This window comes from Lineus longissimus, chromosome 9 (assembly GCF_910592395.1).
Source record: "Lineus longissimus chromosome 9, tnLinLong1.2, whole genome shotgun sequence".
NCBI lineage: Eukaryota > Metazoa > Nemertea > Pilidiophora > Heteronemertea > Lineidae > Lineus > Lineus longissimus.
Window position 1 is genome coordinate 16,136,579 of NC_088316.1, and position 23,532 is coordinate 16,160,110.

Here is a 23,532-nt window from a genome sequence, read left to right on the forward strand (position 1 = left end):
TTCGACATCCTGATTGTCCTTCCTCTATGTATCAGGCGTCAAGACAAGGCCTGTCCATTGCGTCCGGAGTGTAAATGGGGCATTAGAATTTAGCACTCATACAGGATTTACTAGCTCTTCAGAGCTGTTCTACTGCATTAGAGGGGACTGAGGGCTTTACTTCCATCCAAAGGACGATGTCACAACCTGCTAAACACCAACTGGAGCATGGGCTAACCACAGGTTGGGACATTGTCCCTATCAACCAGTTTGCAACATGGTGAACAGAGAGGGCTACTTATTTCGTATGACGCAGTGTGGTGCAGCATCCTCCTCCTTAGAATCAAGACATTCTTCCTCCATTTGCTTCTGTGCAAAGATATGAAAAAGAAACGTTCTTAAAATAATTAATTAAATGAGAAAAAAAGCAATAAAAAAAAAAGTGCATAACTTTTTGGGTTTTTCCGAGATTCGAACTTGCACCATTTGTCAATGTGCATCGCTGATCTTGTTTACTGACTAACAACACGTGCGTTTCTTACTTGATGACGTCAGGCGAAGTTACTGAGCTCTGATTGGCTGTCAATGTACACAATGGTACGAACCAACCTGTAAAAAAAACCTCGCGTCCCCACGTGCTCAAGTGTCCATTCGTATTTCCCGCGTTCGGAACTTACGAACTAATGGTGACGTCACCTGCTGTTACTAGAAGAAACTCCGACATCCTTCGATGTGTATATGGAGGATGTGACAAATCGCCAAGAAAACATTGCGAAATGTCAGTGTATAAATGCCGATATAAAGCATGAATGAGCATAAATCAAGTCATATACTTTGGTTAGATTAAATAAATGATTAGTAACCCAATGAATATATCATAATGGAAGGAATTCGTGGTGAGTTAATCTGAGAATTCATGATTCAAATTCAAAAGTTAGGTCGAAAATGCTCATGATATAGGCCTACCCATATTATCATATACTCTTACTACAGTGACACTGACTGCATGCTGCTTGTGTATTGGCATGCACTGTACGTATTCAAGTCTTCTCTGCCCATGTTTGCCAAGGTCCGGTTAAAATTTACAAGATGAACAATGCTCAACCACAAGAGATCTTGCTGATGTTGAGTCACGATATGGATGGAGGATCAGTACTCGATCACCGGATCAGTGACAGTGGTGATGATGGTGACCTTCCCGATGTACCTAACAGTAACACACCCTGTATTCTTACCGTGAGGCAAAAAAAGAAAATGAAGTCACTTGAGCTCTTATTTCCACCTCACCTCGACCATATTGTAAGGAGTAATGACTTAAAGAAGGTGCTTTCACAAGATAAATTGACTCCTATTTAATGGCTCCGTAATGTACACATGTAACAGAACCTCTCTATCAAAGGACACCCTTGGGACTGGCAAATGCTATCCTCTTAACTATTATGGTCTAAGGTTGCTTGATGATACAGAGGTCATATTTTTGTACATAGAAATAATGTATTTGTGACCAAAGTAACTATCCCTTAAAGAGAGGGTCATGCTAACAACACGGGTGTCCTCTAAAGGATGTACCGCGGCACCTCTACATGAATAACATGTAGATGTTGGAATAATTGGGTCGACCTTACACATGTTACATATTGTACATTTGTGCTGACAATGTAGGCACTAGGCCTACTAATGATTTGACCATAATGTATTCATGTATTTATGTCATCAGTGGTGTGCAGCTGTAGTTTGAAGCAGTACTGTACTGTATATAACTTCATTGTTTAAAAATTAATCATGAGTTAAGGAAGTCGCTCAGTTTTGTGAATGCTTTATTTCAGTTCACTAGGTACAACCGCCAAATCTTCTTCATCAGAAGCTGTGATTTCTCCCCATTAACTATCGAACAAGAATCGTTGGATATTTTACCTGCTAATGTGGAACAGACCTGCCTCTTTCACTTTTATAGTATACACAGCCAGAGTGAATTAACCAAATGAATATTTTTATTCTTTCTTTAGATGAGTGAAGACAACTGCAAATATGTCATCAACTTTAAGTGGAAGTAACTTATTCAAGAGCATCGATGTAGCAGATTTGACCACTGTTGGCCAAAGACTCGATGATGGATCAATTACAGGGGAAGAACGAGACACAGTAAGTCATTAAAATTTAGTTGAGGGGCACTGCCCTGTATCCTTCAGCTTAAGTGCCAGATATAGTGAGTTATGCTGTCCTATGCTTAGGACTAGGTGCCAGATATAGTGAGTTATGCTGTCCTATGCCTAGGACTAGGTGTCAGATATAGTGAGTTATGCTGTCCTGTGTCTGGATGCTGGTCTTTATCCCTAGAGGCTACATGTAGATGTAGTATAAATCTACAGTGTTTGAAGTTGAAACATGTATCAATCAATGAGTGTTTGCCCACATGAAGATAAAGTCGTCACCCATCTACGATGATTACCTTAAATTCACTTTTCTTGTTTTCTCAAAAGTACCTAAAATGAGTTAGGCAATTATCGTAGAAGGCTGACGAAGTAAATACAAGTTATAAATCCATTTTTTTAAACAATGCTTTTACTCCGTACAAAATACAAATGTTATTTGCATGCCAGTGCAGTTTGATACCTTTAGAGCTGATTAGGTAAACCTATAATTGGACAATACATTTGCCTAATCAGCACTCAAGTAGTGTCCTAATTCATAGGAACTCCCCCACAGTCAGTTCCATGCGAAGAGATGATTCTCAATCAGCTGATTTGGGTTTGGTGAATAATTTCTCAATTAGGCCTACCTACGGTATTGACCTACTTTGTGATATACAAACGTTCTCATATGTGGATCCTGTTCACAGTTGGAAGGAGCTACGGTCTGCGATTCAAACACGACTTACCGTTTTGTTTGATGCTTCCCAGGCATCCTTTGATCTGTCGTCTACTCTCGCACTCTCAGTCTGATCACAAAAGACTCGCATTTGCTTCTGTACTCCAGGAATTCGAAACATGCTCTCTTCTTCAATGTTGATGTGCTGGATAGTTCAAGATGTTGAATTATTTAACCACAAATGAGTGTTGGAAGGAATAACGCCACACACTGGGACCTCCGGCCTTGCAAACGTGACTGCAGCAAACAGACTGCAGCAGTATTTATAATCTGTGCCAGTATAACTGTGCCTACATTTGTTTTATGAGACTTGTGGAGGTCTAGATCCAGTTATGTGCCTCAATATCAATTTCATCTTGGAGAAGGATAGAAACACCTGTGTATCCGTATCGTCATTCAGCTTGGCTTATATTTTCTGCCCAGGATGTTAGTGGAACTTGGGACTCTTTTTCAGATATTGGAACTAAAAACTTGTTTAAACGAACGAACCTAATGCACTGGGACAATGAGAGTCAGTGTGTCTTATCAATGTAGGCCTTCGCTCGACCTAATCTTTTATTCTCACCTTGACCTTTGGAAATTTTGTCATTCTCTACAAGATCAGACAATAAGGCAGTCAGTTATTTTTGCTGATGACATTTTACTATTTTAGCAGGATGTCTAAGATTTGAGTTCATTGCATTCACAATGAATTGTTTTCCCTGTTCGTTGATTGAAATTTAATACCTAATCATGGACAGGAAGAGAGGACTAATTCTCATTTGGGGCTGAGGCATTGTTTTAGCAATGATACTTATTGTATCTTGTGTGTGAGTGAATTGGTGTAACTGTCAATTCCCTAGCTTCTTTAAATAATGTCATCACTTGTCAGTCGATTAGCAGTTGCCGGTAAAGAAATCGCCATGATGCCCATAAACACTTTCCATTCTCTTCGCATTGGGCGGCAGGATCGCGTGAAGAAAAGGAAGCGTGGAAAGCATGAATTGGAAGAGGTTTCTGGGTCAGATGTCATGAATATGGAACAGGGCAGTCTTCTCAATAGTAGTGGTCGACGTCGAAATGGGCGTAATTCTGGTAGGGCTTCGATTGATAGCTGTCACAGTCATATTGGACAAAACTTAGGAGGGGTTTCAAGTGATAGCAGCCACTCAAAGGTTGGGGATATAAACCTACACGTCGGTGGTGGAATGAGTGAAATTGAGTCCATTCCTTGCATGTGCAGTTGTCGAAATTCGGAAAATGACATCTGTGAACTTCATTCGGATTTAGCAGTTGACGACACTCTGAAAGAAATTCCTTCACATGATTTAAGGAGATCAGGTTTTACTGAGAATGAGTTGTTGGTGCACAATTCAGGAAGTCTTGTTACAAGACAACACGTAAATGATGACCCTGTTTCTGTCCATGACATGGAGGGTTTGGTGACTAGAGTTCCTGCTACTGGGGGTCCTGTCATTATTGATGATGCTAGGCATCTTGTTGAAGAGAAGTATGTGACAAATCGAGGGCATAGCATGGGCCATTTTGCGGATCAGAAGCACGAGGATGGTGGAGAATGGAAAAGTAAAACAGAACATTTAACTGGGCAGAAAAAAGCAGCTGGTGCTGGGCAAAATGAAAAATATTTGGCAGAGGGGGAGCACAATGTTTGTGGGGGGCATGATGTAATGGGACATTCTGTGGAGCACTTGGTTTGTGGAGGGTCTGATGTAGGACATTCAGCAGGGAAGCAACATGTTGCCACTGGAATAAGTGAAGGGCATACTACTACCCTAGATGTAAGACATGTCGGTCACCCAGACATAGGGCATCCGACTGAGCCAAAACCTGCATTGATCGGAGAACATGTGACTCTCCATGTCACGGGGCATACAGCAGAGCCAAAGCAAGTAACAGCTGGGGGTCATGTCACTTTCCATGGTCTTGGCGACTCTTTGCGTAGGCTCGCTGCAAGTGGCAGCCTTATTCACTCGGGATCATTGTATGATGGTGATGCTCTCCTTTTGGATGATGATGCTGATGACACAACAAGCATTAGCGAAGAGTCATACGGAGATGGGGAACCTTCTGAGGTATTTGAATTTCCTTACACAATTGGCTTTGAAGCAATTACAGGATAATGAATTGGTATATTTTAACACATTTTTGTTTTCAATCCATCAAGTATTTCAAATGTTTATTTGTTATCTTTGCAGAATGGCCAGACATTTCTCATGGCAGCCAGTGCCCAGGGCAATGTTGAGGTGGTCAAGAGGTTGCTGGAAAATGATGTGGAAGTGAACGCAGTTGACTTCGTGAGTGACATTTGTCTCAAAATTAAAAAGTTTAAAAGAACAATAGGCCTACTCGTATATTGTAACTATAAGAGCCATTATGGGACTACGTGTAACTTTAAATTCACTGATGCCAAAACATACCAAAATAATTCAAGTACTAGCATAGTCTCAGATTCTCCCATTCCAAATATTCCGCTCATGATAAACTCCAGTTTCAAAAATCAAAATTCAGTCAAAAGAGTCTGACTTGTCTGCATAAAGCTATTTATAATTGACATTTTATGATTAATTATTCTGTTTTTCCAGGATGATTGGACAGCGCTGCACTATGCCTGCAAGGAAGGCCAGTTTGATTGCTTGGTTACGTTGCTGGACAATGGGGCGAGCATCGAACAGAGAGATGTGGTACGTATGCTAAGAAAGTCCATACTTCTAATTGGCTGACTGGGTGGCCAGAGAATTTAGAGTAATGTCATTTCTGCCCGACTTTTTCTATGCAGGTCAGATATTTTCTGATCGTTTGGCTTGCGAGCTCATTGATACTCCATTTTATGATGACTATTAAGTTGGTCATGTTGAATGTCACTGTCAGGATTAACCATTTGCCCTAAATAATGAAAGAATATTACCTGCATAAAATGGCACCTGAATTTTTCTCCAAACAGTTAATTCTTTAAAAAGAGCGTAAATCATGTAAACTTTGTATCAATTCAATATCCTGATATTTCATTTGATTTATGAAATGTCACAAAATGACCTCTGGTAGTCATTGAATCTGACAGACACTTAAATCAAAGATGATACAATGTATCCTGGTATCAGTGCCTATTATATTTTCATGCTTTATGTTCAAGTACAGTAGAACCTGTCTATTACGGACACCCTCGGTACTGAAAAGTGCTGTCCTTAATAAAGAGGTGTCCTGATTAGAGAGGTCAAATTGAATGGAAACAACCAATTTGGGATCAAAACTAACTAGTGTCCTTAATAGAGAGGGTGTCCTTAATAGAGAGGTGTCCGCTAAAGGAGGTTCCACTGTAGTTTATTTTGTCATTGTGATACACCCATAAAAATATCCTTTCAAATTGGCTTGATAAAATGTTTTATAACATAAAGCAACGTTTTATAGCTTGTATAATGCAAATGAGTAATGATAGGTGCAACTAAAATGCCAGGTTGTTTTACCCTCGTAAAACTTACCGTATGTGCCATTCTGGTGTGATATACTGACATATCGTAGGGGAATGGGGATTTGGGGGTCAGTTGTGTAATCAGAATTTTCTAAGATGAAACCTTCTCTTTCCGTATCTTTCTGGAACTAGAGTGTAAATTTCTTTCCGGGTCATATGAGTTATGATGCTCTACCTGATAATTGATGTCACTTGCCCTATTAAAATGATTTTAGACAATGTCATGGGTGTTTATAACTTCTGTTGGTAAACATTGGCAGGTGGTTTGAAACATTCTCCCCTATTGTGTGTCTAACATGTATTAACAAAATAGGCCAAATTGATGAACTTTGAAACAAGGGACTTCCTGTTCATTGTGTTATAAAATTTTTGATTTTTAGAAATGAAAGCCTTTTTAAAACACAGCTTGATATAATTTGATCAAAGTTATGTGGGGTTTTTCTGCGTAAATACTACTTTGAACCTTGAGTGGTTAGTAATAATTTTGGCCTTTTCATGATTATAAGCTTTTCTTCTTCAGGGTGGCTGGACACCACTGATGTGGGCGTGTTACAAAGGAAAGGCTGACATGGTCCGTCTCCTGCTTGATAAAGGAGCGAATGTCCATGTGAAAGGAGAGGTAGGAACACTCTTTGACAACGAGGCAAATGACCCTGACTTTGGCTTGTAATGTCATGCTGTCTAATCCTAATCCTGTCTTGGGCTTAAATCGGATTATCTTGAGAAGCGGAAGTGATTGTTGTGAAAGTTTTTCTTGACTTATCTTACTTTGTTATGCTAACAAAAAGATTTTATAGCACCAACAAGAGCCCTCTATTTTTTTCAGCATCATATGTCATGTATAATCTGGGCTGCCGGCCGTGGATATACAAACATCGTGGAAATGCTTCTGGATAAAGGTGCAAAGGTTAACACTACAGACAAGTATGGGACCAGTCCCTTGGTTTGGGCTGCGAGAAAAGGTCACATTGAAATCATTCAGGTGCTTCTCGAACATGGTGCTAACACTGATACTGCTGGCATGGTACGTATGAGTGGGAGAATTGTTTGTTGCTGTGATGATCCAGTAAATGTTCAACAGTTGTGCCAATTTGAAGACCGCAGCTTTTTACATTTGCTCATGAATGATGCCTTTGCAACAGTTTTGGTGACAACATCTTGCTGTTACAAAATGTCATTGATCCTCAAAGCTGTCAGTCTCATGAAGTGGAGAGGAACAGATGTACGCATCCAGGGAGATACGTAGAGTTCAACAGCGAAAAGCAGGGAGACCTGGGGCGCTGCCATCCCAATTTTGGCTTCTGTCATTTCTTTATCACTATACTGCATTGTACTGGCATTTTCCCATCTGTCATTCCCAAGTCTGACGAAATAATACAGTCCAGTGGCCAAGATCGGATGCCAGAAAGACTAAGAAAAGGAGAAATAGAAATTCTTCTAGTCTATTTCATTCACCCTTAATTAACAACGTTTTTCTTTTTTTAGTACGCGTGGACTCCATTGATTGTTGCTGCCAGGCGAGGGTTTGTGGAAGTTGTCCGAGCAATCTTGGAGAGCAATCCCAACATCAACTCGGTGGACAAGGTATGCTTCCATACTGACAATCCTGCATGAAGTAGGCCACTGGTCACATGGGGAGGGGGAGAAGTGTTTACACTTCCTAAAGGGTCACTCTTGACTGTGAGACCACATCTGACCAGATAGAAATGTAATTCTACTTGACCCTAAGTAACCTTTGTAGCCATTGTTTGTAAAGTTTCACATTGTACTCATTGACCTGGTCAGTTAGTCACTTGGATGTCCTATTAATGGTAGTTATCACTGGACATACATGTATAATATGAATCACTGGGCCATGCCAGATTTGAACTCATTTTGATCAGGTACATACGGATAAGAATTTTCCATTTGAAAATTATGATATTCTGTACAAAGTCGGTCACTTGAGTGTCAGACATTTCAAAGTCCCAGCCAGTTAAGACCCAGTCAATAAGTGATATTTGAATTTTTGAACTGACGAAATTTTAAAAATGCATTTTGTGCATTTTGCACAGTTGAACTGCACAGAGCCAGTGTGATGAAATGCTGTTAATCATAGATCCATGTGGTGTGCATCAGTTATGTTGAAATTTACATGCGACTGACAGGTGTGGTTTGGCCTTGTCTGAATTTGTGAATTTTGCAGTAACATCATGTGTTGTATATGCGTCTGTTTCTTTAAGCAAGCCTATGTTTATTTAAATTTTTTCTAGGATGGGTTCACGGCCCTGACCTGTGCAGTGAAGGGAGGGCACGTTGAAGTGGTCGAAGATCTACTCGAGAAAGGGGCCTACGTCAACCTGACTGATAAGGTGAGTTGAAGGGTTCAAAAGAGTCGACTACACCTCATGGTTAACACCAGGATCAAAGTGTCTATCTGGAGATTTTGAGTTGCAGTCATCAATGTTTTGTTGCTAAGTGCCAAATTTGGCTGACTTGGTGATGTCATCTGAGGAGTTGATATTATTCACCAAAAAGATTGCTTCTGTTGCAGGATGGTGATTCCATTTTGATTCATGCTGTGAGAGCTGGAAACTATGAAATTGTCAAGATTCTCCTCAACAAGTATGCAGATGTTGATGTTCAAGGATCTGTAAGTATTCAGATTCTTCGGTTGATAAAATTCATAGGTTTTGTCCAAAGGCCAAGGTGAGCCATTATGCTGTTGTGCCTAAAGTGCTGAAAATGATTTCTCTCTTTATAGAAGTTTTGATTGCTCACACATCACAAGGAGAAGGACGACTCCTCCTCTCTGGCCAAAGATGAAGTCACCTGGCCATAAACTGTAAAAATGTGTGCCCAACCTCAGTAGCTTGAGTAAGCGCTAACAAGAGTGAAGCAGAAGTCATACTGCGTTGACTCTAGTATCAAATTAAACCTTTATTTTCAGGAGAACAAGACCGCCCTCTATCATGCTGTAGAGAAGGGTTATTACGATATTGCCAAGGCTATCGTCGCCTATAGCTGTGATCTAGAGCTAACCAGCAAAGATGGGGATACTCCGCTCATGCGGGCGGTCCGTACACGTCACACGGAGATGGTTGATCTACTGCTGCACAAAGGGTCGAAAGTCCAGGCCAAAGACAAGGTGAGATATGATGTTGCGATATATTTTCAAAGGAAGTATTCATGAAATGGAACTAGGGGAGCTGATGAGGTGGAAATGCATCAGGAGATGGGCAGTCTCATATCGTGGCTCAGGTCTCTGATGATGACAGATCGCTTTTTGTTGCCGACTGTTCATTGGATTGATTGATTGATTGATTGAGTAACACATCATTCTCGTTTGTCTTTCAGAAAGGGGACACTGCCCTTCACCTGGCCTTGAGAGGTCGCAGCAGGAAGGTCACAGAGCTTTTGCTCAGGAATCCAAAGAACAGTCGTCTGCTCTACCAACCCAATAAGAATGGAGAGACACCGTACACCATTGACGGGAACCATCAGAAGAGTATACTCACACAGATCTATGGTGCTAGTAAGTTGGGGAATTTGAATTCTAACAGCAGTTGTAAATTGCCTTTTAGAAAGATTTTTTGGGGCTTACTGGCGATGCCAATTGCTTGCACTTAAAAGTTGGCCAAGATGATTGAATTTGAATCGTTCATTTGAAAGAGAGGAGAGGGGTAGAGGAGATATCCCCTCTCTTGAACTGTGTGGACAAGGTACACGTACAAAAAAGGAGGGCAAAACATTCTGTACCCTATACGGGATAGGTAGGCAAGGATTACAAATTTCTATTGTTCTTTCAGGGAATCTGAATGCCAGTGAAGCAAATGAGAATCTCCTAGGGTATGAACTCTACAGTAGTACAATAGCTGATGTTCTGAGCGAGCCTACCCTGTGTACCCCAATTACTGTTGGGCTGTATGCCAAGTGGGGCAGTGGAAAATCTTTCCTCTTGGACAAACTCAAAAGTAGGTATCTTGGAAGTAACTCAACTAACGTTTGCCAAGTTCTGCATTGAAACTAGAGTGAAAAGATTTAAGATATTTGAACAAGATATATAAGTATACATGTACAAATTGTATTCGAGACAGAACCAACTGCCTCTTTCATTTTACTCATGAAAAGTTTCACCGAGACAAAATATACATCCAGACAGTGACTTGAACTCAAGAGGACTCCTAATAATCAACTAGAACTAGAAGCCATTGCCACAATCCTGTTTCTCAATGTCTCGCATCTTTCAGCCGAGATGCAGTTATTTGAGCACCAGACTGTTGACCGGACGCTCCAGTACACCCCGCTACTCTTCACCTGCTGTACCTTGATCTCGCTCCTCCTTGGCCTGATCCTGGGCTTATTGGTTGGATGGCCAGGTGGGCTTGGCGTGGGATGTGGCCTTCTTCTTCTCTTCTTGTCATTCATCGGTAAGTTCCTCCAGTGTTGATAGACAGATCTTATTGGGTATCTTTTCGGCCTGATCCTGGGCTTATTGTTCGGATGGCCAGGTGGGCTTGGGCTGGGATGTGGACTTCTCTTCTTGACATTAATCGGTAAGTTCCCCCAACGCTGATAGATATCTTTCGAATGTCTCCTCCATTTGGCTATCCAAGTTATTTTTGACGGCGTAAAAACAAGCGAGTGGATGTTCATAAGTTGCAGATACTGGATACAAGTAGCTATAAAACGTACACCTCAAAACTATTTCATTTCTCTTAATTATAGGTCTGGTCTGGATTGGGACAAACTTAAGGGACTGGGACAGTGCCTACAAGATAAGCGTCTACCTCGGGACAAAGTTTGAAAATCTCAAGCTACTGCTGCAAGTGATATTTTGTAACCCTAGTGAGGTTTCAAAAGATACATCTTTAGTGAGGTAATTGATGAGCTATTACTGTGCTCCCCCTTTTCTTCTGAGAGCAGCAATGTTTCTGGGCACATCTCCCAAAGAAGCAAAAGCTAACTATTTCCAAAACCTATGGTGGTGCCTCAGTTTCCAATTATTCTGGGGGATGACGCTCAAGACCCCCTTATTTTCAGGATCGCACCTTTCTGGGTGGCTGTGTCCCCTTACCCTTAATGGAATGGATCCACCATCTGACCTGGAATGATCTTACGCTTTGAATATTTCAGGTATCTTTTCACGGGCAATACCAAACTGACCACGTTCAGTGGCGAGCAGTCCATAGCATTGATGGTGGCCACTCTGGCCGATGAAATGGAGAAAGAGATTGGTGTCGTCACTGCAAGACTTTTCCGAGTTTTCAAACCTCAAAAGAGTAAGTTGATGTCATACGCACACTAAGTTTCTTTAACTTTATTGCAAAAAATTGCACACAAAAGAAGCGTAAAAGTAGTCAGGTGAACAAGATATGTAAACATCCATCATCAAATATGTGACTCGCTCTACCAAAACTAGGCGCCTAGTTTTGGTAGAGCGGGTCACATATGATACGTTGATTTATTCTTCTTTCCAGATGGCAACAACCGAAGGTACCGATCAATCTGCTGCATTCCAAACTTCGTCTTCGTCATCTTCGTCCTTCTCTGTATCATCGCCTGCATCATCCTGATAGCATTGTTTCCATTTGCTAAGATGTCGTCAAGCGCTAAAGGGTCTTACCACGGCTCCAAAGAAGATGACGACGATGACGATGAGAGCAAGCCGATTTATAGCTTTTCACCAATCTATGGAACGATGATAGCTTTAGGTATTGTGATCGTGTTTGCCATGGTTGGGAATGTTTATACGTGGTGGCAGATGGTCAGTGCTCTGGCCAGACCGCAGAGGAAGCGCGTCATGGAGGCAATGAAGAACATGAAAGCGACAAGAGTCGAAAAGTTCATCCAGACATTGAAGGAAGAGGTGGCGATCATGAGCGATATGGTGCGGAGTTTGAACGGTTTCATGGGCAACCAGTACCGGTTTGTCCTATTTGTGGACGGTCTGGACAGTAGTGAGCAAGAGAAACTCCTTCAGGTTCTGGACTTGGTGAATATATTATTCGTGGAGATGGATTCGCCATTTGTCATCATCTTGGCGGTCGACCCTCACATCATCATCAAAGGCATCGAACAGAACTTACCAAGTCTGTTCCGGGATTCTAACATCAATGGACACGACTATTTGCGGAATGTCGTCCATTTTCCTGTTTTCCTACAAAACCAGGGCCTACCTATTCAGCGTTTGTTACGACGGCAGCAGAGTCGCCAAAACTGCAGCGAGACCAACAGTATCGGGAACCATGTTCATCGGGAATCACCCCCCAAGGTAAGTTACAGACCAGAAGTGCTAAGATTTACATGATTCTTAATCTTGTGCTGTATTTTTGGGGTGTAATAACAAGATTAAACAGATTTGTTTTGGAGAAAGAGAGTTTCAAATCAGTTTCTGTTGAGCTGTCGTAGTCTAGGTGGTTTGGTATTGAAGTAAAGCATGCAATGTCCTGAGAAGTCTACAGTCGAGAAAGTACAATTCAGTCCACAGATTCAGCTTACAGTACTGGTCAAAGTTATTTGTTCTTTCTATTGCTGATACCATGTCCAGATGTTGTTCAAGTTCACTTCAAGTTTCTCTCAGTATCATTATTTATAACTTGCATGCATATCTATTAACTGTCTTATTCTAAATCTAACCAACTATAAGGAACGTAAAGTTAGTGTGACTTTAATTTGAAATCTTTATGTACATATATATGAAAGTTGTGTGTGCTATATTAGTGTTACAGTTCTTTGTGATATACCTTCACTAGTAATCTGTAGATAGAGAATCATCCCAGAAAGTTGGCTCGACAATGTCAGTGTACAAAGCACTGGCAGAAACCACAGAATTTAATTCACTGCCAATTGAAAATGAGAAAGTTCACCAACTTCTAGCATCTCAGTATATTTCACGGATTTAACAGTAAATCATGGTATCTGTCCATGTGTTGGCTTACAATAATTCACAATCTCATACTTTTTCGCGACACACTGTATAAGACACAAACAGAAGTTGCACCCTCTTCACATTGAGGCTTCAGTTCTGCCCATCACATGACTGTTTTCTGGGAAGATCTGTGGCCACCACCGTCAACGCTGGGTGTGGCATGGTATCAATTCCTAAAACATTGCACACAAACAGATGTTGCACCCTGTTTTCTCTTGTTTGCTTTCTCTAGTTGGGTCACCAAGTGAAAAAACTAGTGAGTTGATAAGAATAACATCTTCTTTGCTCCTCTTTTTCTCCCTCTTGCAGCCAGTGTTCTTCACTTAGTAACCACATTTGAAACGAGAAAAAGGCTAAAAACAAAACAATGACAGCTTTATTGTAGGTGAACTTTTTTGTCCCAAGAATGCAGTAGATGCTACAAAGTACTGCAACAAAATCATGGTTTGATTTTCATATGCTACGAAAACTAGCTGTCTTAAGAGGACGTTGTTAACCAAGCGATGCAACAGCAATCATACTTTGGCATGAAGCTAATCAGTTGGAAGTTGTTATTATGTGGTTTGATGTATGCAATTGGTGTGAGATGCCCCCACTCAAGGCGTAATGTACTCCTGTAAAGAAGACTGGCGTTGCACGTTTTTTTCATCTGTTCTTGGTCATGCTCTTCTCTTTTCTTCTTAGCGTCTGCTAGTCTTAGGTCAGTGAGAGACTGGCGCATCGAATCAGCAATTTGTATTGTTGATATGCATCGCATTGCCTTATTGCACAGTGGCGCGGAAAATAACCACAAATGCCGACGCTACACGCAAGTTGGTCACCGCCTTTAGTCTTACTATCAGTTGGGTCTACATTTAGATGCATCTGTTCTGCTGAGACCTGTAAGGAGCTGATAACTGTGAGATGACTTAGTCCACAAATTAGTACAAACTGACTACTTTTTAAGAGGATTTGTCATGTTTCTTACCAAAAATAACTTTCCATTGATCCGATAGCTTGACCTACATGTCTAGACATTGAGAGAACATGGCTTGGTCATGATTGATAGTTGGAGTGCTGGTCCAAAATCAAAGCAGTGCATGTTCGATCTAGATGACCATTTAGGTCATCTGGTCAAAGATTCCTACAAATTTATGTCAAGTCTTATTCGACAAGTTTGAAAAGACCACTAGAACAGAGTGGGTATTGCGATGGTTTATTATTTGAAATAATATGAACCTTGGCGGTCTTGTGACAGCGTCTGAGATATCATAAACATTGTCACAGAAAATTGTTTTTTGAAAGAGGCACATTGTCCCAATGTCTGAACCATTCTGAGTGGTGGTCCAGCTATATCATTTGAAGAAATCATTTAAGAGACCATGAAATTTGAAAAATTGACAAAAAACACCCCTTTTTCGCAACGACGTGCTCCCTTTCACAGGCTCCTGTATCCGCCCCTAATTCGTTCAGTCCCTGATACCTCAGCAGTATAGATGCTCCTTTATTAGGTGATGGTTAGCACCAGTACTATAATGCTAAGTAGGCAGGGGAATAGAATGTAACCCTGGAAATAGTTGCCTGAATCCAATTCTATAGACTCTTCCTTTTTCTCACACTTGCAGACTATTTCTTGATATTTGAATTATTTTTCAAATCCACACTTGTAGTGCATGTGAACACGTGAACTTGGGCAAACTGACCCGGTACCCAGTTTCCCAGACTTTTCTTGTGCACCTTGTTGTCTCATTCTTGCAGCACCAATTTATTTGTATTTGTCAAAACATCCTTGCTACCAAGGCCATTGTTGCCACCCTGTGATCTCAAAGTTAGAGAACTTGTTATGCATGGTCCATGTCTGGGATCCTCTTCATCCAAAATGTCACCCTAACTAACATTCAGTGATTCACGTCCCGTTTTATTTATTCAAAACAATGATCGATAATTGTAATATGTAGCTGTCTGTATTTGTTCTGCAGGAGGTTGTTTTAAATGTTGGTCGTCGCTCTCGACTGAGACGCCAATCGAGTGTCCGATCGTATATGTTTCATGAGGTTATGAGTCGCTCTAACCTTCAGGTAGTCCTTACACCTTCTGTGTTCCGTCCGGGCACTAACCACCCCCTCCTGGATGTCGTTAAGTGTGATCATTTTCATCTTATGCTACATCCCTTTAAATTGTGGATGATTTGAAACAGGCTGAGAACATATATGTAATAGCTGATATTTCTGTGTGAGAAAGTAGTAACTGACTGGGTCGAGCAACTTCACTTCACATCGGAGATATCACACAAGTTCTTTTCGGTCATCTGATGTAAAAAACAAGAATAGTTTTTCCTGTGTCATGACGTAGTCGAATCTGCAAGTCTCTGTCTCTGAAAGTCACCAACCTACCCCAAAGCTGCTCGGAAAGCAGACCCAGATGATTGTATCGAGTGATGACTTAACCTAAGATGAAAGCCTAAGCCAAAAGTTGTTTTTTTTGCGTAGTGTATTTCACCATGATTTCAAAATGCATGTGCTCAGTGATTTTAACATGTTTAACCTAAATAATATAGACAGATTATTTTCGTAGCACAATGTTAGCATATTCGATTTGTCCATGCTTTTACATCTTACTCAGTAGAATAGACTAAACCTATGATTTGATTGAGTGAAATTATTTCTTCCAGTATTGCACCATTTAAGGTTTTCTTCTTGCATGCTCAGTTGATTTTTTGGTTTTGAGCTGGAATGACAAGAACTAAAATCCTCTATTGGTCAACTTTTGGGCAGTGAGGTGTCAATTACCAATCTTTAGATAGTGCCGGAAATTCAAATCCCTCATCTTGTCTGGAGAAAAAAAGTTAATACCGAGAATTCAATTATTATTCAATCTTGTGGTTGACCATGTTGACAGTGTTGCCTTGCAAAAAGGACTAAAAAATGCTTGAATATAAAATATTGCAGTCATGCTGATTGATATTCTTGGCAGTAAACTGTCCTTTCAAATCACACTTTGTTAATGGATTACAAGAGATAAATAGTGTTCCTTTTCTCCTGTGATATATAGTTATACGATAGCCTTCCACTTTAGATCCAATGAGATCCTCTTAGAAGTATCCAACCTGGGTTTAGTACACATCGACTTAACACATATTTTCTTGATTCTTCCAGAGGCAAGAGTCTGTGATGTCGAGCACCAGTCTCGACAAGGTTGCACGGTCGAAGAAGAAGAAGGACCGTGTGTTCAGCTTCTCGGGGAGTACGAGTAATTACTTTGCATCGGCGACTGATTTGTCCAAGACCCTCGTGAAGAATGACTACTTCAGTGACATGAATCCACGCAGCATGAGACGGCTCATGAACATAGTAGCCATTACAGGTAGGAAATATTCTTAGAAATGGAATGGTAGGATCCCTTGTCTTACTGACCAATATGAAAACATGTCTATTTATACTGCAGCTAAAGTGATGTCAGCTATTATTCACACAAGCGCCCGCAGTGAATGTCATGATGTACATTAGTAGTCCATGGTTGTGTGCATCATCTTAACATCTAGCTCGTATTCTCTTCATTAGGACGACTCCTACGAGCCTACAGTATAGACTACAGTTGGCATCGCCTGGCTACCTGGGTGAACATCACTGAACAGTGGCCGTATAGGACGTCATGGATCATATGGTTCTTTGAGGACAATGAGGATCTTGATGAGTCCGTTTCTCTGAAGGAGATTTATGATAAGTAGGTATTTTAAGGTGCTCTCCTATGGTGAAAACAGTATGTGATAACTGGTGCCAATAGTCTGTGGTTGAAATAAGGTCCTGTTAATTGTTAAATTTTACCTTGATAATATTTTTGTAAAAACATAATTTAGTGTTATACCCGCTTCTGTACCATTTCCAGAGTTGTGCCAAGAATTCCGTTGACGCGAGAAGTTGAACCTCTTCTCGAGATTGACCGTAATGTCAAGAAGTTTGAGGTGTTTCTCTCAAACAACAACCCAACGTTGAGCGTTGGCGATATCAAGAAATTCCTACCATGTTGTATCAACATTGACCCTTACCTGAGAAAGAGAATTCGAGGTAGGTTTGGATCCTTAAACTCTACGCTGTTAGTTAAAATTTTTTAATTTGTTGCTGAAGTTGAGAAAATTTCCAATTGTACTGTAACATATAAGCTTACTGAATATAAATTTCAACATAAATTCCAATGTAACAAGTTTCAGCAGAGTTGCATGCATGTTAACTGCACTATGGCTTTGTGTATAATCATCCTGACCAATGGTTAATGTGTTTCAAAATCAAAATGTTTCATTTCAGAATATATGAAGGCGTATGAGCAGCTGCCTCAAGAATTTCCTGTGACCCAAGTGTTTGGAAGAGCAGGTGGGAGTGACAGCAGCAGCAGTAAGTAGCCATTGTTGTTCATTTGCACTGAGAGCAACCTAGGAAGAGCTGTTCTATTGATTGTTTGCAACCCATGTTGACACTCTTCGTTGATGGTAAAGGCTTTATGTGTTGGAGTAAAAGTTATGATAGAAATTCTCTGTTTCATATTCTTCTAAAATAGTAACAGTTCCATTGAGAACAGTGTGGGGATGAGATTTCTGTTGACATTAAACCTGCGCAATCTTTTGTGACTGGTAAAATTGACGAAAATATAAGGAATACATTACACCCCTTTAAAATCTGTTTGTGAAATAATCGGATGGGTCTGTTGTTAGAGGAATTATATTCCCCGAACGGGTACAGTCATTAGCAGTTCTGCATTAGCATTAACAAACTGAATTGGAATCTGGGTTTGGCATTTATGATTTCCTTTACCAGACGCTCGAGCGAGGATCTACCGAAGGAATAGGACTAGAAGTGATGATAGTTCTGACACACAAAGTCCCCCTGTCCAAACCCCTGCTAAGAATAGGATGACCAAGTCGAGTGGTCAGGGTATGTCTCGAGTTTCCCAAACATGGACACCCTACCTGGCCTAATCCGCTTCATCCCTATTCAGCCCAAAAAAACTTAGGCGTTTCTATTTTCAAATTGCAGCTCCATCTCATCAGTTCATACAAGAACTTGACCTCCTGCCCTATCAAAATTTCCATCAGCTTTTGATATTTTTGTCCTAATGACGCTTTTGTGTTGCCAAACTCTAGCATGAAGGATGTTTGTGAGGGAATTGGTAAATGAGTGCACACTATGTTCCCTGACATCCTGATCAATACACTCGAAGCTTCAATATTTCTACTCCTGCTTTAAAATGCCATCCTTTTATTCCAGAATACAAATAACTGCAGTTTCTTCTGCAAGAGCTTATGAAATATTGGCCAGCTGCTCACTGCATCATCAAATTGAATAGATGAAAAAACATGGTTTTCTTTTCGTGTATGCTGATGAAAACTGATCAGTGATGTTAAACTGAGTGTAAAAATTTTGATTCTCGTTGATATAGGAATATGTTTAGCTCTCAGAAAACTGTAGATAGTCACAAAGTTCTATAATGTCCTCTTTCTGGACTGACTTTATGTATTGATAGCTCAGCATACTTTATAGTTTGGCCTGTATTTTATTGGTACAAGTGATGCACTGTGTGTTAACTTCTGCATCATCTATATAGCATGTCGCTGACAGAAGTTTTTGTGTCTTCTATAGTACTCTTGACTAACAGTAACATCACAGTTTCTTAATAAAGAATAGATATTTTGTTGATTTCTCTATGTTGTCTCTGTTATATTTACAGGTTTGGGACATTTGGATGGCCGACTACCCAACTCAGGATTCACACCAAATATGAGACCAAACCTACAGAACATTACACCGCCGTACTACTCCCAGTTCCATCATCATCATCCCTCTGTGATGACCCCAGTCACTCCGATGATGAGGATGCCGTGTGTCGTACCAACACAACACCACCCCTCATTTTCTGGTCCACCGTCCTACATCATTGGTGGAACAAAGAAAGTTTACCTCAAGGTAGGTGTGGATTTGTGTCATCCTCTGCATTTCTAGCCCATCAAGACCTTATTGTGTAGTAAGTTGCCAGACCGGTATTGAGCAGTCACTGACATTGTAAAAAAATCATTTTGATCCACTTTCCGATTATGACATCATAAGCCTCATAAACACCATGTCTAAGTATTAGGTAGATGATAAAAATATTTCCTATCGTTTCAGGGTGGCGTACCTAAGAAATTCCTCAGCTCCATGTTACTCGATGACGTCTGCCAACTGCTGATGAAACTAGAAGGACTTGGCACAGCAGCGGTTCAAAAATATCAAGAGGAGATATTCGTGAATAACATTAACGGTTTTGTTCTGTATAACTGTGACTTAGACGAACTGAAACCTGTTCTTGGTATGAACTTTGGAGACTGGCAACTTTTTAAGGCCATGATTCTTGCCTTGAGGTCACGTGAGGAGGAAGCGTTGAGTGGGGTGCCCTCTAGTGACCGTTATATGAACCATTATCTTGCCATTAGTTCTGAGAACTTGCATATGGAGTATCATGAATTGACGTCTGATGCTGGTCCGGCTGTTGCGCTAGATTTTGATGAGAACACAGCTGGAAATTGTTCTTCTGTCTGTGTTGAGGTTACGGATGGTCCGTTGTCTGAGGACAACAACACGCGACAAGTTGTGGAAAAATTAGAAAAGTTAGATAGCAGTGGCGTTCGTATAGTGAGCGAGAAAGATTTTGAGAGAAAGGGGCGATTGGCAAGAAAGAATAGTATTGCACAACAAATCCAAATGGAGAGTATGATACTGAATGATGTGATTGATGAGTTCAGCGAAGGTGAGAGTGACGAGAATGATGCCTCAAGCGACGAAGCTGATTCAACGATATACTTCGCTGCCGAGGATAATGATTTGGATTCAAGATTGACAACACCTGAGGTTGCATCGCCAGAAACTCGGGAGCCAACATTTCCCGATACGCAACAGGCAGACGAATCCCAGCTTGCAAATAAACTGTACCATCGTTCTAGTATGAAGAAACCGGAAAGTTCACATGCAATGTCGCCATTTGCAGGAAACTCAAAAGTTCAGTTCAACATTCCTGAGAACAGTGAATCCTTTGAATTGGGTGCCATGAAAAACAATTTCTACGATGCGAAATTGAGCGAACTTTCTCCAGAGCATCTAAGCCCATTTCCCGAGGAGATAGACTTGATGATGATGCCAAATGATAGCAAGACGCATCTATCGTCTGTTTCGCCAGACTTGAGTGATGAGGAGCAGCACTCCGTGGTGACATCGCTGATAAGAAAAGTCAAACCAAAAAAGGTGAAATCTCCAGATTCTGAGTCATCAGATGGTGCAGAGAGCGTAAATGCACCGTTACTTGGTAAAAAGGTGCAGAAGAAGAAGGGTGTAAAAGGATCTCTGAGCGATAACACCAACAGACCAAAATACTTTACTGAACCGCTCCATTCTGCTAACGCTGACAGAGGAACTGAAGTCGATGTCCAAGTTCATCGAACATTAGCAAATGCTGCAGCGTACACTGCCGGATACAAACAGGGTGCAGCCTCAGCAACAGGCCCTGGCAAGCCAAGCTCTACCTCTTCCAAAACTAGCTCCCAGGCATCCTCAAGGAATCCTTCGACGACTGCTTCCTCTGAGAGCATAAAAATGGCACCAGATGAGTCGAAGAGGTCGTCCGCTCAATCGTCACGTGATTCAAGCCCCTCTTCCATACATTCTGGGAGACATAAAAGGTTTTCTGTTACCGAGGTCAAGATTGATATGCCGATTGGCAGTGACTCCAAATGTTAGCTGGACTTGACCTACTTCATGATGTCATCAGACTGGTATTTCTGATCATCGCAGTGTGGTCGTGATGCTCCGGCTGAAATACTGGTCCTTCATGATGAAGTGGTTAAACTGGGCATAGGACATGTTATACAGTACCATATAGTATCATCCAACATGTTCCGATTTATCGTTTACGTCACCTGTCTCTTAATACCAGATTGATGCATTGTCCTTGAACTATCAAATGTCATTGGATGTACTGTCTTGTTCAAATGTAAAAGGATGCTGCAAACCGCCAAATGTTCATGGATAAAACTGGGACATGTTATTGAGTATGCATTATCTTGCATTTTCCAGGTTTACTGTATGCAGCTTCTGTCTCATAATAACAGATTACTGCACTGTCCTTGAACTAAATCCAGGTATGGAATTATGTACTGTGTAAAACCACATCACATTTTAGCATGCACTTTGCACAAATACATTGAGGTAAAATAAAAGAATATTTATGCACTCTTTTGCAATCAAGAGCCTTTCACGACCAAATTCGTATGGTTCATACATAGGACTTGGGTTGTTTTGCCAGGGATGAAGTCAGTTTCCGTATCTCGTCATTGACCCTTTTGATATCGAGGCTTGTGGTCACTTAAAGATACCAGAAGGGCCTCACCGGCCTGTCATGTTTCAGCTTCTTATCCACTTGCCATTTAAGTTGCAGCATGAAAGCATGTATTGAAAGAGAAGCGAGGATTAAAATACTAATTTGTTGTGTTGTCAACCCAAGACTTCTTCATTATGTAAATGTATATGTATCTCCACATCTATAACATCTCCACATTATGACATCTATTTCTAGTAACATTTTTCGCACAAATTTTATGATGTGATTGTAGGTTTTCTCCTCAACAGAGTGGACTGGTTCATGCAGAGATGGAATTTTTTACAGTTCTATGATCCCTATGACAGTGGGACCAATTTAAAAATGACATATGTTCGCAGACCTTGATACTTGGGCATTTTTGTGAGCACTGTGCGCAAGTGTGCTTTCCTCGGGCTGAATTTTGTGTAGTTCACTACACAGAATCTGTTGACCTAATTAAGTTGGTTGATGGGTCCTCCACAAAAGACGGTTTTTGCCTGCGATCGGCTTTTCATGACAATGAAAAAAAGGGAGTGCATGGGATGGGGGGGGGGGGGGGGGGGGGGGGGTTAAAGACTGCATAATGTTACTTATGAAGGAATGCAATGTATTCCAGTAATATTTTATTCCTAGTTTACATTGTATGATATTTCAGTTTTGATTAATAATTTGGACAAAATGTTTTATTTCCATTTTTTTATTGACTATTTCATGTGTTTATTTAGGCGTTGTCACATGTGATACATTAAATGATATCAGTTTCATGATAATGGGATGTACATTCAATTTAAATGGGAACGTGTACTGTACATGTATTTGTTATCAGTTTACCGTGCATAATCATTAGAATTCGAAGTACATTGTTGATACAATTGAGCATCAATTGGCAATTGAAGAGTTATCGACTTCGAGATGCTTGTGCAATGCAATTCCATCAGATTTCCAAGTGTAATGTAAACCATTTGATACCAGGTGCAACAAAAAATCTTTGGAATGCCAAGTGCATTTAAAAACCCTTTGGAAACCGATTGTGTATGATGATGAAATAAATGCAATGCTTATACGTAATCATGTTCTCGGCCTCTTTATTGATCAGTATTGGAATCGGTCCAGGATTGCACATCTGCTCAACAACTAAGTCTTGAAGTACTTCCAAGGTAGTCCCGTATAGGTATACTTGGAAGAGCTTCAGCTGCCCATCCGTCACAACAGGCACACAAATGACCCCTCAATGTCTTGACCACCCCTCCCCCTGACAATGTCACACTATCTTTCAGCTGAACTGGTGAAGCTGCCAAAAGGTAGACTAGCCTTGAGCTAGAGGTCACAGTAAGCCTAAGAGATGAAGGTTTTACTGGTCGTTTTTTACGATGTCACAATCCGATGATAATGTTTAGCAAGGGCAGCTGATGGGGAATTAGAGATTGTGACAATGTCTCCATCCACACTGGTGTTGTTTATAGTAAGGGGCATTTTTAACAGATGAAGATACAGAGATTGTGACAATGTCTCCATCGATGACGAATGTGTTTTGTGAGGGCAGTTTTTACAGATGAAGTTGGAGTGATTGTGACAATGTCTCCGTCGACAACGGAGATGTTTGGGGAGGGACAGCCTTAACAGATGGAGTTACAGAGATTGTGACAATGTCTCCGTCGACAACGGAGATGTTTGGGGAGGGACAGCCTTAACAGATGGAGTTACAGAGATTGTGACAATGTCTCCGTTGACAGCGAAGGTGTTGGGTGAGCGGCAGCTCTCACAGATGGAGTTGCACAGAGATTGTGACAATGTCTCCGTCAACAACGACGATGTTTGGTGAACGGCAGTTTTAACAGATGGAGTTACAGAAGTTGTGACAATGTCTCCGTCAACAACGACTTAGAGGGAGAAATTGGGTGTGGGATTATGAGACCAGGAGGATAATGTGCCTAGCCTCTTTCCTGTCCTGTAG

The 23,532-nt window shown here is 40.9% G+C and overlaps 1 protein-coding gene across 5 annotated transcripts; it reads left to right on the plus strand.

Moving 5' to 3' along the window:
• The first annotated feature begins 729 nt into the window (after window positions 1-729).
• On the plus strand, window positions 730-22,113 carry LOC135494149 (kinase D-interacting substrate of 220 kDa B-like). Of its 5 annotated transcripts, none has more exons than XM_064781967.1 (24): window positions 730-875; window positions 1,986-2,121; window positions 5,043-5,141; window positions 5,430-5,528; window positions 6,834-6,932; window positions 7,140-7,337; window positions 7,799-7,897; window positions 8,566-8,664; window positions 8,847-8,945; window positions 9,243-9,440; window positions 9,650-9,827; window positions 10,102-10,266; window positions 10,543-10,722; window positions 11,021-11,171; window positions 11,429-11,574; window positions 11,773-12,566; window positions 13,456-13,479; window positions 16,358-16,565; window positions 16,763-16,925; window positions 17,088-17,266; window positions 17,504-17,590; window positions 18,011-18,127; window positions 18,921-19,156; window positions 19,358-22,113. In XM_064781967.1, exons 2-24 carry the CDS (start codon window positions 2,008-2,010, stop codon window positions 20,957-20,959), a joined length of 5,334 nt encoding a protein of 1,777 aa, XP_064638037.1. In that variant the 5' UTR covers window positions 730-875; window positions 1,986-2,007; the 3' UTR covers window positions 20,960-22,113. The 5 variants fall into 5 exon arrangements, with proteins under 5 accessions (XP_064638037.1, XP_064638038.1, XP_064638034.1 ...); XM_064781968.1 differs by lacking the exon at window positions 730-875 and adding an exon at window positions 1,725-1,813; XM_064781964.1 differs by lacking the exons at window positions 730-875; window positions 1,986-2,121 and adding an exon at window positions 2,720-4,919.
• Window positions 22,114-23,532: the final 1,419 nt, after the last annotated feature.

Bases quoted from the DNA above. Each gene is read 5' to 3' on its own strand.
- LOC135494149 (XM_064781964.1), top strand. From the start codon at position 3,702: ATGTCATCACTTGTCAGTCGATTAGCAGTTGCCGGTAAAGAAATCGCC. The intron at 7,898-8,565 runs GTATGCTTCCAT...AATTTTTTCTAG, and splicing joins ACATCAACTCGGTGGACAAG to GATGGGTTCACGGCCCTGAC. The intron at 16,566-16,762 runs GTAGGAAATATT...TCTCTTCATTAG, and splicing joins GAACATAGTAGCCATTACAG to GACGACTCCTACGAGCCTAC.